Source organism: Podarcis filfolensis, assembly GCF_964270895.1.
Source record: "Podarcis filfolensis genome assembly, chromosome: 5".
NCBI classification, from domain to species: Eukaryota; Metazoa; Chordata; class Lepidosauria; order Squamata; family Lacertidae; genus Podarcis; species Podarcis filfolensis.
The window spans coordinates 59,693,094-59,708,754 of record NC_139608.1 but is presented as its reverse complement, the minus strand read 5'-3'; the positions used below and the strand labels follow the sequence as shown (position 1 = coordinate 59,708,754).

At 42.3% G+C, this 15,661-nt stretch overlaps 1 protein-coding gene across 18 annotated transcripts in view; it reads right to left on the bottom strand.

Moving 5' to 3' along the window:
- JAKMIP3 (Janus kinase and microtubule interacting protein 3) overlaps positions 1-15,661 on the bottom strand; it is a 108,740-nt gene that overhangs the window by 48,765 nt on the left and 44,314 nt on the right. For all 18 annotated transcript variants that reach the window (XM_083616881.1, XM_083616867.1, XM_083616884.1 and 15 more), the window contains exon 4: positions 14,539-15,036. In XM_083616881.1, coding sequence (XP_083473007.1) covers positions 14,539-15,036 — 498 coding nt within the window. The remainder of the gene's footprint in view (positions 1-14,538; positions 15,037-15,661) is intronic.

Here is a 15,661-nt window from a genome sequence, read left to right as displayed (position 1 = left end):
TATTATCCCTTATAGTAAACCTCTTTGGAATTCTTTCAGCAAAAGAAAGAAAGACAATTTCAAAAAGAGAGAGAGAGAGAGAACTGGTTTGACTATTTCTTCATGTCTACACATTACACTGAAATCCTCACACCAGGTTTCCTACAAACAAGTAAGTTTCAGTAGCTTTTGAATCAGATTCAGAATTCAGATTATTATTAACTGTGCAGCACTGAAAGTGTGCCTCGTGCATGCATTAAAGTTCAAGGGCCTGGATTTTGGAGTTCAGGCATGAAATGTTTCTCATTTGATTAGTAAGGAAGTAGGCTCCATTCCTGACCCACAATGATTGTTACAATGAGAGTTTAATCACAAAAGAATAACAACACAGAATACATTTTTGAACTTAGGTTTGGAATGAATAACATAACTCCACAGAAATGTTATGACATTTTTTGCTGTTCATGACAGCATTTAAATGATAATCCCTTGGTGGCCAATCCTATGCATGCTTACTCAAAAGCAAGGTCAGAACCCCAATGACACCCATTAAAACCAACTATAATATACAGTGGTGCCTCGCAAGACGAAATTAATTCGTTCCGCGAGTCTCTTCGTCTTGCGATGTTTTTCGTCTTGCGAAGCACGCTCTGTCGCAACTGCGCCTCTTCAAGCGGCTTTAGGAAAAAAGCGAACAAACTCGCAAGACGTTTTCGTCTTGCAAAGCAAGCCCATAGGGAAAATCGTCTTGCGAAGTGACGCAAAAACGGAAAAACCCTTTCGTCTTGCGCGTTTTTCGTTTTGCAAGGCATTCATCTTGCGGGGCACCACTGTAAATATAAATAGTTTTGAAACAGCTTTATTAAGAGAAAAACAGAATAACCTAAATATTTCCCCAAAGGGTAGCAGAAATGGAAAAATTTAAATATATAAAGGGAATATTTTGGAGAAGCAAGCTACATTGCTGTGGCATCTCAACAAGAAAACACCTTGTTTAAAAGCTGAACATGCATCTCAGAAATGTAGAGTCAAATTTTTTTGGGGGGGATAGGTTAATTTCAATGTATTTGGGTTTGGGGATGTTTCCTTATTTAAATTTGAAGTCTTAGTGAGAATGGCCACATGGAGAGTTTTTAAAAATGTAACTGAATTTTATTTGAGGGGAAATCCTCAAATTTCCAAGTATATACAAAGACATAGCAAACATAATCTCATTGAAATGTATTGTACTGATACAAGTGGTAAAAATATTCAAGCATTATTTGTTTATCTAGATTGCTGCATTCTGTAATTATAGTAGGAACCAAAGCACCCTGGGAGTAGGCTCATGGAAGGAAACAGTTCTGGGGAACACATTGCTAGAGGCTGCTCTCAGCTGCTTCTTGTAACTTGTATTCATTTACTGTGCCATAACCTGCCTTGTGCTGATTTGAGATCAAATGCCGCTTTGTCATTTTCCTTTAAATTACATCGGCAAAGCCTAATCACTTTCTACAGTATGTTACCAATGGGCTGTGTGCACTGTGTGGTACTATGCAGTATAATCATGCACATGCTTACCCAGAGTTAAGTGTCACTGTATTCAATGCAGTTTACTTCCACATAAGTGTGCATAGGATTGCAGTCTGAAATATCGATGCACATGAATTTATGCACACATGCATGCATCAGACAGAGATGAGATGTGCCCAGTTCCCTTTCAAAGGTTTGTGTTCTAGAGCTAAACCCTGAAAAATGACAACTCTATGAACAATATTTAAATAAGGTATCTTTTAAAAAGGCAAAATAGGGGCAAAGCAAGAATGGTGATTTACCAAACACGAGAAAACTTAGTCTACTCTGAATAAGCAGGGACAGCTGGGATGAATGTACCATATCTATATATAGACCCCAAAAGAGAGGGGACCAAGAGAGAGAGAAACTCTCTCCTAAGACTAACCAGGATGAGCTGAGTGCATTATCCCCCCTGCTCAGGATGACCAAGCAAAAAAAGCTGCTTCTGTAGTCAAGGCTAACCAATACAGAAAAAATGCTGTTCATTTTCTAGGAGCCATGAGATGCCTGTGCTGTCTTGCTTGCTGTGTGCTGGGAGCAGAGTTTTGTTGCGATGGGACAGGCAGAGTTGAGCACTAATGGTGTGGCACAGCCTTCCTCAACGTGGTGATGTTTTGATGTTTTTGGAGTATAACTCCCATCAGCCCCAGCCAACACTGAGAGTCGCAGTCCAAAACATATAAATGGCACCAGGTTCCAGAACACTGTGCAGAGAAAGTGGGGCTCAAATTTAACTTGCAGTTAAATTGTAGCAAAAATGTACTTTGCTTCCCCGCCCCCCCCCCAAAGTAGGGGAGCCTGATTCATAGTAGGGAGGCAGCATGCTGGGATGGAAGGCTTTGCTTTTTACTACCCGTCATGATTCTTGAACATTGTGATCAGGGGCTGAGGAAGGGGGGTGCAGTGGGGTTGCAGTGGGTGTCACCACTGGGGGGGACAAAATGGCGGGCAGCACTCACCGCGGGGCCTGCAGTACACTTGAGCCACGCGTCTCTCCTGGGAGTGACGCGGTGGCTTGGGTGTCCGCAAGCTCCATGCTGCCCCAAACATCCACCTGCTGCCTTCCCCTCCGCTGTAGGGTGGCTGGGAGGGAGGAGGCAGGCAGACTCCTTGGAGGCCCTGCGGAATGTCCTGTCCTGGCTGGCCCCATCCCCGTGGGCAGCTGGCCCTGCTCAGCTTGCTCCGCCACTGATTGTGATATTGGAATGCCTTTAGGCTCCGGGATGTTTCCAGCCACACCCACCTTAGTGTTGGAGTGGAACGGGCTGGAAATACTCGTGTGTGTGTGTGTGTGTGTGTGTGTGTGTGTGTTCCTGCATATCTGGAGCGTGAGGTGTGCATGACAAAGAGAGAAGGGGAAGCGCTGTGTGGCTGCATATCTGATGCATGTGTGTTTGTGACAAAAGGTGGTGGATAGACGCCTGCGGGCTTTTCCGTTCTGTTCTTCTTTTGCCTTGCCCACTTCATCCACCATTGGAAAGCAGACCCCAGTAAGTGGCCAAGTTGAAATCTGGCCCTCTGGTTGAAATAGGCTCCCCATCTCTAACCTAACCCATTGATTAACATGTTGACAAATACAGGGGCCAAGATAATGCCGTGCAGCACCCCACTCAAAACCTCCCTCCAGTTTGAAGTGGAACCATAGGTGAACACAGTCTGAGTGCAGACCTCCAAGCAGCTGACGGTATGATCACCCAGCCCGCACTGGTTAGTTTGCTAACGAAAAATATCATCGGTAAATGCTTTGCTGAAATCAAGATAAATCGTGTCCACAACACTGATCCAGGGCCAGCCCAGGATGTTTGTCACTATAGGCAAAACAGAAAATGCCCCACTTCCTCCTCCTCTGCAGCCCACCCCCCTCCTCTGCTGCATGCCTGCTACTTGCCCACTGGGGGGGTGGGTAAAAGGAGACCAGAGAGTAGTGGCTGGCAGTGGGTGCAGAGTGGTGGGCAAGGCCACAGTGGAGGAGGAGGAGGAGGAGGCAAAAAGCACAGCCACTCCCCTGGCTGTCCAGAGCCTGCCACCCTGAGGCAACTGTCTCATCTTGCCTCGTTGGCGTGCCAGCCCTGCACTAAGCTAGCAATCCAGTAATAAAAAAAGATATAAGATTAGACTGGCATTAATTCTTGACAAAGTCGTGGTGGCTTCTACTAATCACTGTATTGTTAAGAAGATGCTTCTGGATTGATTGCGTTGTAATCTGTTCTACTATCTTCCTTGATATCAAAGACAAACTGACCAGCCTGTAGTTTTCAGGATTCTTTTACCCCTTTATTGGGTCTTGGGACAACACACCTACTACTCCTTTGTGGTCATGAACTTGTTTATCAAGCAGGAGCAGAAGCAGCACTGTAATGGGCCAAGACCCAAGCAGCTACTTGGTTTCTATCAGCAACTGGTGGGCAACATATTTCACCCCACATGTTCCTGGAGGAGTTGTAGTCCCTCTGAAGAAAAGGGTTCATAGTCCAGGGATATTTCTGGATTCCAGTCTGTCACTGGCACCACAAGTAGAGTCTGTAGCTAGAGGTGCATATGCCTTGCCTAGGCTGCTTCACCAGTTATGGCCTGTCCTTCAGCTCTCTACCATGGTTTCAGTTGTCCATGCTCTAGCAACCTTCCACCTGGGCTATGGCAATGCTCTCCATGAGGGGCTGCCCCCTTGAAGACAGTTTGGAAGCTACAGCTGGTGCAGAATGTGGCCGCCATCTGACATTCTCCACCTTGGCAAGAACGAGGTATTCTCACTCTTCAAGAACCTGTTCTAGCTAGGGGGTAGAAATACTCTGAGGAGGCAGGGCTGGGTAGGAGGGCACTCCAGGCCTTTGTTGCAAGAAAAACCAAATGTTACAAAAAATTCCATAATCTCCAGCACTCTTCACTTAAGGGGAGGGGGATCCCAAGTAGCACTTACTCCAGAAACTCTCGCCACAATTGAGGAGTGTATAACAATACTTACAGGAAGACTACCCAATAAATCCAGGAACCTTAAAACACTACTGATCTTAGTGAGAGTCCTCTGATAAACCTCCAATGAACACACATACTCTTCTGGAACAGAGTTTGATAACTCTTGTATCAAATGGTTCTGTTGGAAAATTTAATAAACACATCATGACTGTGATGTTACCTTTCAGCCAATAGTATACTGCATCTTGTCACAGATGGATAGTTTTCTACCTTCCTTTTCCCATTGCTGCCTCACATCCTTTATAGTTGACCTGGAGACCAAGTAGTTCTGAGGAATATTTTCTCCCTATAGAAGAGCCTTCTTTATTATTAAGCGCCTTGAATACATCATAGAAACCCCCTGGACTATACTGCCTTTCCCCCCTTTTTTTCTTTTTGCAGAGGACAAGTGGATTTGTTTGAACATCCTCAAGAGAAAACATCAAACATCTTTAGACCCATGCATTCCAGAACTAGCACACAAGAATGGAAGGGAAGAAATCCTCTTTGACAGAGGCAATAAAATTCATTTGTGTGCTGCACTTCTCACACCATCATTTAAAAAAAACAACAACCATGAAGAAATATATAATCTATTTTAAATGTACTGTAGTCTACCAAAGACTGTCATAAAACAAAGGACTGCTTACTATGCATCTCTCCATGGATGGTATAAACAAGCCATAGGACAGAAATACTTATAAAGGTTTCTTTTTTTAAAAAAAATAATCTGCATAGCTAATATCTATTGATCTGAACACAGATCTGTCAACAGGCAACATTTTAATTTAGAGAAAAACCGCACACCTACACACACACACACACAGAGAGAGAGAGAGAGAATAAAGGGTAATTCAAATGATATCAAGCATTGACTCTTGCTCATATATTCAGTCCTCAAAAAGAAACAACTGCGAAAAATTTGTACAATAAGGAAGCAACAACAACAAAAAGGAAAAGGGAAAATACTATTTAATATATTAAAGCCACTGAAGTATAACAATAATAACATGATTTTAAAGAGAGTGAAACATTAAGCAATATGGAGAACAGAAGAGAAATTAATAAAAAGAGACACACTCATGGAGACACTCATTCACCCACCCACATTTACAGCCTTTTTAGCTCCATACTATCAACACAAAGGAGAGGTTAGTGCAGAAAAAGGAGTTGACTCACTGAGAGTATTGGGTTAGTATCCAGGTGTATATCTCTAAAAGACTAGCTCATGCGTTTGTTTCCTGACAGTAGGAAGCGACGCTCCCAACAGTCTCGCCTTCCTGATAATTTCACCCCAGTTACTTTCTCTAACAGAAGGCCTACTTGTGAAACAGAACCTATGAATATACATGAGGAAGGCAACCAATGGTCTTTAAGAAAATGGCTTGCTTAACAGCATGGATGTTTCCACTTTATATTTAGCAGGTTGTCTCCACCAATAATGCATTTTAATTAATAAACAGCTTGCGAGCATCGCTGCTGCCAATTATGGAAAGCCAGGAAAGATGGGGGATTTCTCTTCCTCCCAGCCGTCCCTCTCCAGCATCTGCTATTAAAAATCAAAACACTGAATAATTTCTAATATCATTTGTATCAAACCGGTTGTCATGGCTGTTATTTCTCAGACTCTATGGAAAAAAACCCACCAACATGTCATTTGCAATGCTGCGTAAGCTGCTTATAAGCTTGGGAGCTTCCATAAGCGTTTTTAATAGAGCACTGTAGCAGAAGGTGTGGAAGGGCAAGGCAACATTTCTAACTTGCAGCATCTGGGGCTGAAAAGAAAAGGGGAAAGGGGGGAAAACCCACATACCATTCCCAGACAGAGGTTTTAATTGCAAATGAGAAAATCCATGCCAATCATTGGTTGCTCCATAGCAAGCCCATCTCCCTGCAGGCAAGCTGTCAAAGGAAGCAATTAGAATGTAACACAAGAAATATGTTTCTTGCAGGGCCAACCAGCACAGGTAAATAAGTTGTCAGTCATTTATTAGTAAAGAGGTAACTAAAGATCAAAGGGAGCAGGGAGATATCTGCAGTCAATATTATGCCATTAAGGGGAAACTCGGGCATACAGAAGAGGAAACTAGAGGGCCCATAATAGTGCTAAGGCAGGCCATTGGCTCACCTGGTTTAGGACAGTCTATTCTGATTGGACGCAGTTCTCTGAGGATTCAGATTTTCCAGAGATTGATATGTGAGATCTTTTAAAAGTGGAAATCCTGGGGACGGAAGCTGGGGCTGCACTCACACTTCAGTTCATTCTGTTTTCCTGACACTTCCCTAAGTGTTCATTGTCACGTTATATTTGAGCTTTCACATGACATAAAATTCCACTTCTGGAACAACTGTGGAACGTAGCACAAGTTGGGTGCTCATTTCCGTGCAGGGGGGCCAGCTTGAATAAAGTACTGGGGAGGCACGTAAGTCCCACCCTGGAGAATCGATTGCAAGATGTGGTGCACACCATTTGAATGGCAATGCCCATCAATTTTGGGGGCCATGACCTCCTCAAATATTTTATTGTGGGGGCAAATGGAGCAAATGGAGCTCGGCTCCTAGGAGTTGGCTCCCATGTTTCCGTGTTATTTGCTTCCAGAAAACATCTATTTGCAAATAATGCGGCAATGAGTGCTGAACTTGCACTATATTGCACTATATTCCACCATATTTCCAGAAGTGTCTTTTATGTTGTGTGAAAGCTCAAATATAATATGGGGATTAGCAGACAGGGTGTGAATGCAGCCGAAGACCTTTGATGTGCAAAGCCTCTGAGCTATAGCTCTTTTCCTTAATAAAACATGCATGTAATCATATCAACTAATGTATGCATCTACTTCAGTTCTCTTCTCTATGTGGCTTTTGATATTATTTTCATCTTATTTAGGGGCATTTATTTCATTATTCATTTGTCAAACATTTTAGTTACTTTTTAAAACAACAACAAAACAAAAGTAATTTTACAAAAATAAAACTATATGTACCTCTTTCACTGTATATTTTCCAAACTAGCCATTGTCTTTTGCCTAGAAGAATAGGAGCACTGCAGCACAAAACGCTGAGTGGAGTCCTCGTGAAAATTTGTCTTAATATTCAAGTCTTTGTATGCAATTTTGCCCAATATACACATTTTTGCAAGCAATTCCCCCTAATACAGTGCATTTTTGTATGTTACTTTCACCAACATGAACATTTACATGCACACTTCACCCTAGAATATACTTTTTTGAACACATTGCTGTTGGGGGGCTGGGGGAAGAGAACTGAACTGCAAAATTCAGAGCAAAGTGAGTGTTTCGGTTTGTACAGTGGTACCTCTAGTTACGAACTTAATTCGTTCTGGAGGTCCGTTCTTAACCTGAAACTGTTCTTAACTAGAGGCATGCTTTCGCTAATGGGGCCTCCCGCTGCTGCTGTGCCGTCGGCACACAATTTCCGTTCTCATCCTGGGGCAAAGTTCTCAACTCGAGGTAACTCTTCCAGCTTAGCAGAGTTTGTAACCTGAAGCATTTGTAACCTGAGGCGTTTGTAACTCGAGGTGCCACTGTATATTGTTTCAGGAAGTATGAATTAGGTGTGAATGGAATTGAAAATCCTGACACTTGGAACCTTGCCAGTTTGCTCAACCCAGGGTAAAAGCTGGCTGGGGTGTGTGTGTGTGTTTGTTTACCTTCACACCTCCAGCTTTCTGGCTTGTTTTTTCAAAACTATTTTCCCAAACACTGGTAGCAATGGGAGAACAAACCTCTATGACAGATCCAGGCTAGTATGCATTGAAAGCCCAATATAGTATATAGGCATGTTGAGGACATGAAGGAGCATTGTATCCAATGGATCCAAGGCTTACAATGACATGTCTTAAAATACCACCAGCGGCAAATCTGTGCCCATGGAAAGCTTTGGGAATACTGGGACTCTCCAAGGGAGCAAACACAGCAAAATTATTTAAGGTTTACACGTTCAAACTTTAGAAGTCCAAACATTTGGGCAACTCTTAGTAGTCACCCAGCATCTGTAGCCACCATGACACCACTCCTGTTGTAATGAGTTAGAACAAGCATAGGCAAACTCAGCCCTCCAGGTGTTTTGAGACCACAATTCCCATCATCCCTGACCACTGGTCCTGTTAGCTAGGGATGATGGGAGTTGTAGTCCCAAAACATCTGGAGGGCTGAGTTTGCCTATGCCTGAATTAGAACTTCATCTTTCTCTGCACCTCTGAAGTGGACGATATCCTGCTTCCCTTTTCCAAATCCAAGCTTGCACCAAAGGAAAGGGCAGGTACCATTCCCACTTGTGTGCTTGTTTCAGGAGGGCTTCTGAAGCCCATCACAACTGTGTTTCCTCTCCAGAGATTGGGATTATTTGGCACAAAACTTCCAAATCCCTCCAACAGCAAACTGTTCTTTCCAACCCTTTGGCTGGAAGCAGAGTGGGGCACTTTGTGAGTTTGTTCAGACAGACACACACAGACAGACAGACACACACACACACACACACACGTCCACTCTATGTAAACACTTGATGATTCCTGACTTAGAGTGAGCTGACATCATTAAAAAGCATCGTATTTGAGGTGAAAGTAATGTCCCAAAGCCTTTAGTCTGGTTGATTTTTATATATGGGATAGGGCAGGGGGGAATAGCATCTTGGCCTTTGCCTCAGGCAGCAAAAAGTCTTGGGCTGGCCTTGGCTTAGAAGGATCTTTTCCCCCTCTTTGATATGCTCCACACCTGTGTGTGAGAGAGAAGCAGAGAGATTGGGAATGTAGGGTATGCTTATTAAGTGGGGAGGAGAAGCCTTCAAAGTCACGAATTATTTTGCTGTGTTTCCCCTCCTCAAATGTGGTATTCATGCTTGCAACTTTTCTCCAAAGGATAGATACTAGAAAGGCTTGAAGAGCTCTGATGAATGCATTAGCACACATTTGACAACTGCAGAACCATACGTGTGATCAAAGGTTACATATTCAATGCAAAGTAGGGGTTTAATGCGGCTGTTTTGAGTTCTGCTACACCCAGCAGAAGAGAGAAGGGTCTACTAATGATTTTTTGACAATACAATATATAAATTATTAGAAACCCAAAATGCAAATATCTTGTTGAATCATATTTTCTAACATTTTCAAAGTTAGTAACAACTTTTAAGAGTAAGATGCTGGTGATGCAACAAAGTTGGTCTAATTATTCCCAATAATTTAAACAAGTATTTATTCCACAAATACTTGGAGGGGTGGCACAGGGGCTTGTTGAAAACTTCAATTAAAAAAAAATGATGCTCACTATTTTGTTTTTCCAATCTTTTCTTTGCAAGATCTAAGTGAGATATCTTATTAGCAGACAAACAAATGTATTGTGGCATGAATTTTCATAAGTATTGATTACCTTTGTCATCTGCATGAAATGGAAGTACTGTATTGGCCCGAATATAACCCACACCCAAATATAAGCTGCACCTTTAAAATTTGGCGGCCTGGGGGAGGCTTGGGAACCACAGATGGGACGGGTGCCATTGCCCCACACTCCTGGGCTGCTCTCTGGGGAGGGGGAGCCATGCCCCTTTGCCAGCAGCCCCGCCCCTTCTTGGCGGTTCAGGGGAGGCTTGGGAGCAGCGGTTGGGGCGGGCGCCGTTGCCCTGTGTTCCCGACAGCCCTCGTAAGGAATTTGGAAAAATGTATGGCTTATATTTGGGCCAATATGGTAGGTTCTTGCCCATGTAACCACATGCCACAGTCAAATCTGTTAGACATTAAGGTACCATGGATCACGTGGCTGTTTCTGTTGCTGCAGATCAACACAGCTATTGTTTCTGGAATCAGTACTTAGTCCACTTTAGTACTGATACGGAGTTCTTGCATCTTATCATGTGGTTGATGGGAAACATGCCCAGTTAATAAAACTAACAGATTTCTGGCTCCTGTTATTTTGTATCTATCTGCAAAATAGCATGTTATATTATAAGTATAAAGACATATGGCTTCATGATCTTGAAGCATAGTAAATACTCTGGCATTAAAGTGTTTGCTGTTGGGGATTAATTTGCCTCCTGTTGAGCAGAGCTCTGCTATTAATTTGTGGTAGTCTATGGCTGACATGAGGAAGAGAAAACATTACAATCACATGACTACAGCAAGCCAAATAGATCTTTGGGCAGAGTTTAACCTGTGATGTTGCTAAAATATATTAGAGCATTTTTTTGTCAGTCAAAACATTATTTTCTTTCCTATAACTCTCACGTACTGTTCAATGCAATGTTCAAAATGTGGGTCTCATCCAAGGCTTAGGATGTTAACATGAAAATGTCACCTTGTTGCTTGATTAACAACCAGCTGTTCTGTCTAATAGGTTAATATTTCCCTTGGTGAACATTAGCTGTGGTGCTTTTCTCATGAGAACTCTTAGTTTTTATCATTTATCTGGGTAAGCAAGATTTAAACCCACAGCCTGGTAGGAAAGTGCTAGGGTTGAAATCAAGATATGAGCCAGTATGGAGCAGCATCAAACATCCCAAATCAAGTTATGTTATGTTTTGCTTGGAAATATTCACACTATACGAGGTTGGGAGGAGAAGGGTGGGGTGGTCATTTGGGGAAAGCTGCACATGTAGAGAAAGGCAGTAAGATATGAGAGGAAAGCTATATTTGGATTTAGCAGAAGTTTGCCACTTACTATAAACAGAAATTTGTGTTCCACCAATTGCTGTTCCCTACAAAAGACCCAAACATGAGTCCTACAGATGGCAAGAGCTGAAATGCTCACTTGAGTCAGATAGTTACTGTAAAAATGAAAAAGGCTAGCGGGGTTTTGCAGGAATCCTCCAATATCTTAATTTGGCTCCATTCTAAGTAGACTCAAAGAGCCATTTCAAGGCTAAAATGCCCATTGCATGCAAACATGTAACAGTGTTGCCTGATGGCTTTTTCATGGAGGATAAGGCTATCCATGGCTACTAGCCATGATGGCTATATTCTGCCTCCACTGTCGGAGACAATACGACTCTGAATACCAGTTGCCTGAAAATGCAAGTGGGGAGAGGGCTGCTTCACTCAGGTTCTGCTTGCAGGCTTCCTGTGGACATCTGGTTGGCCATTGCGAGAACAGAGCGCTAGAAAGGATGGCTCTTTGTCACCATCCAGCAGGCTCTTCCCATGTCCATTTAAGATTGAAAAATTACTTTGGGAAAAGATGATTGAGCCTGGATTGGTGCCTGGGGAAGAATCATTTCCCCACTTGCTACCTCCCTCTCCAAATCACACCTTTCTCCCTCTACACTGGTTTTGAATTTAAGTACGTGTTTGTGAAGGTCAGAGATACCGACAGGCTACACTTACATGTGTTTGCATGTAACATTTAATTGTGCCTTCCCAAATATCTTGGGACACTTCACTAAGACACCCATTTGTGTGATCAGTCTAATATACAGTGGTACCTCGGGTTACATACGCTTCAGGTTACATACGCTTCAGGTTACACACTCCACTAACCCTGAAACAGTGCTTCAGGTTAAGAACTTTGCTTCAGGATAAGAACAGAAATCGGGCTCTGGCGGCGTGGCGGCAGCAGGAGGCCCCATTAGCTAAAGTGGTGCTTCAGGTTAAGAACAGTTTCAGGTTAAGAACGGACCTCCGGAACGAATTAAGTACTTAACCCAAGGTACCACTGTATCCAGAAGTAACTTACATCTTCTAGCAACTGCTGAATTCCTTAATATGCTGTAGGTTGGAGCATCAGCAATCACACTTGTGACTGAGCTCTGTGAACTATCGGCTCACATATTGGACCATCCATTCACATGGATATTTCCATTCATTTCAAAAGGTATTATTCAATTTTCATCCTTCCCTCCCTCCCCCCCCTCTCGTGGTATTTGTGGGAGTTACCTTGTTTTACCTTGTGAGGATGACTTAGGATGGGAGAATGAGACTTGCCCAAGGTCACCAAGCCATGAAGGCTAAAGAGAGGTCCATATCCAGGTACATTTAACCATTATACTACTCTGTCTCTCTAGGTACAATGTTACTAACTATACACGGCAGTAAAATAAAACTATATTTTGGTACTGAACAATTCTTTCTTTGCATCCTTGAATGCTGTTTCTTTGCATCCTTGAATGCTATAGATGCTATTTCCACTTTGTCCATGTTATACTTTTAAAGCACATTCAAAGCACATTATTTCCCTCAAGGAATTATGGGCACTGTAGTTTACTTCTCACAGAATTACAATCCCCTGAAACCTTTAACAAACTACTGTGCCCAGGATTCTTTGAGGGAAAGATTAAGCTTGAATGTGCTTTCAATGAGCAGTGTGTACACAAGTTGCATGGTATCTCCAAACAGAAAAAGAGCATTCAACGTATTTGGCTATGAAGGACAATATGATGCTGGTCACAGTTCTCCCTTTGGTATAGGATCCCAATGTTCCTGAACCCCACAAATTGGACAAAATTGGATTTAAGATGACTAGACTTAACTTATCAAACATACATTCTATTACAAGTAAAGTTATGCATTTTACTTTGAAAAAGAAAGTATCCATTCTGGATATTGCATATTTCAGAATAGGTCCTATCACTGTGAAAAAGCAGATCATTTAATATGAAACTGAAGGTGCATTTGTCATTGTCATCCTTATCATGGAAAACAGCAAAAAGCTCCCTGAGCATAATAAATCAGCTGAAGTTATACATCAAGAATTGATCTACTATGAATAATTAGCTGCTGCAACTAGTCTCCCACTAATGGTGTTAGAAAGCATTAAGTGTAGCTTTCATTGTGATCACGGGAGTGTTAAACATAAATTCAGATGTGGTGCTGGAGCAGCAAAAACATAAGACTACACAAAGGCCTTGCTCTCTGACTGCCTGGTAACCGCCTAACAACTGGGGGGGGGGGAATCAAACAACTGTCGAAATAGAAATAGAAAATTGAAAGCTATCATGCAAAGTCGGAGCTATCCAATGAGAATTTAAACCATCTCTTGAGTGGCTTTATATGCAAAATACAGCCATTTATAATACAAATAAGTTATCCTGGAAATGAAACTGTGTACGGGCCAACTTATATGTTCTGTATTTTCCTGCATGGAAAGCACTTCTGCCTGGGAAATACTGTGTCTGGGAAATTGTATATGATGAGGCCAAATGGAGACATGTACGTATGAAAACAGGCTAAGAAACCATGATTGGATGCAGGCTAAAGATAATTGCTTTATACGCTTAAAAAAAGCCCCAAAAACCTGCTGAACTGGCATAAATGTATATTCAGAGGTCTAAGTCGAAGAGGCTGTAATCCTATGCACACTTATCTAAGTTCCATTAGATTCAGTGCAAGTTACTTCCAAGCAGGCATGCCTAGAATTGTACTGTAAAGCAAGGGTTTAAATCATTGGCCTGTGATCACTTTGTCATATTTGAAGTTTTGCCTATACCCCTTTGCCTAGAAAAAGGTTGCTAGTAACAATTAGATCACCATATACTTCTGCAATCATCAGAAGTCTTTTATGTCTCAGTAACAATACAGCATTGTGAAAAGGTAAGTAAGTAGAGATGCACAGCAATTTGCAAAGCTGGTTGTGACCTGGAAAAAAACGTCATCTCCTTCCTCCTAATTTACCCTTTACCAGCAGAAAGACAAGGCAGTATTTGGATTCTAGCACATTATTTTTCAAGCTTTAAAACTTACTTTAAAAAAAAAAAAAAGAACAACCTACTGCCCACTAACTAGTACTGATGTGAAGTTGATTCCTGGGGGAACTAAAATGATCATTTAAACAGATGGCATGGCAAGAGACCAAGAGACAGCCTGGATCAAAACCTTGCACCCTGTTAACTTACAGCACAGCATATCTTTGAGAGACAACCTCCTCCTAGACATTTTCATTAGTGCTGGATAAACCTCAGAAGGATCAGAAAGTCTGTATGGATTAGTAGCCCCAATGCAGGATGCTTCGTCACAGTGAATTTGAACTGTTTATTAGTGAAAACACAGAAAGAACATTCGTTCCCTTCCCCTTGTTGCTGAAAACCGCCAGAATGATTGAAATTTGCACATACCAATCTGCGAATTTCCCTCTCACACTCTCTCTTTATCCTGGTAATCTCTTCTTGGTGAAGGTGATACACACTCCGTATCTCTGCTGCTTTGATTTTGTCAGCTTGCACGACCACAGATAAAGCTTCTTCCACTTGTTTTTTAGCCCCCTTAAGCTCCAAAATTTCCTGTTGCATTTTGGTTTTCTCACCCTCAAATCCCTTCTTGGCCTCCTCCTTTGCTTCACAGAAGAGCATCGTCTTAACCTTATCAGGCGTCCCATCCCGGACAACATTGAGTAAGGCCTGAAGTCTCTGAATTTCATTATCTTTGATTTTTATGACTCTAAGAAGCTCAGCTTCATGCTGTCTTAAAAGTCCCTCGCGAACAGCTTGGAGCTCCTTCATTTTTTCTTCATGAAGTTTAGCCTTGAGCTCCGTTACAGTCACTGTGTTTTTGTGCTGTTCGTGTTCTTTGATCAGCTTCACTTCCTGATTTTTCTCCCTCTCCAATTTGCTGACCTAGAAGAAAAAGAAAGTATCACACGGTATGTTTAAGATGGATTTTATGACCTAGCAATAAATGTTGGAGGACATATTTAAGACAGCTGTTGGGAAATCAGCAAGTGTTTTTTCATTATCACCAATTAAGGGTTAAAAAGAGATGTAAGATTAAATGAGTGAGTTTGTCTTGGGGTTTTTCCTCCCTATTAGCAACATCAGCTATGCAGAGTGGGGGGCACAAGCTAGATCAGAACCATGGTGAATGGGAAGGAGGGGTTAACTCTGTCCCCCGTGTTAGAATCCCACCGAAAGTTAGAGTTGCTCATAGTCCTGACAATGCAGCATGTCAGGGGTGGATAAGGGAAGATAGAGTCCTCCCATTACAAGTTTCTCCATCCCTCTGAAAAACTCCATCTCCTACTGAATCCTGGGCTCATTTCCCATCAGACACCGGGCACACTGGGTGTACTGGGAAGATGTAGACAAAGGGAGGGAAGGAAAATACCTCCCTTTCTCTTCTACAGTGACTTACACATTAAAATTAGGGCCCGTCCATACCTTGGCTTAATATGGATTCTTTGTGCCTTCTTTAATTTCCTCTCGTCCATGTGGTATTCACCTCCAACTACTGCCCCCCTTCTAA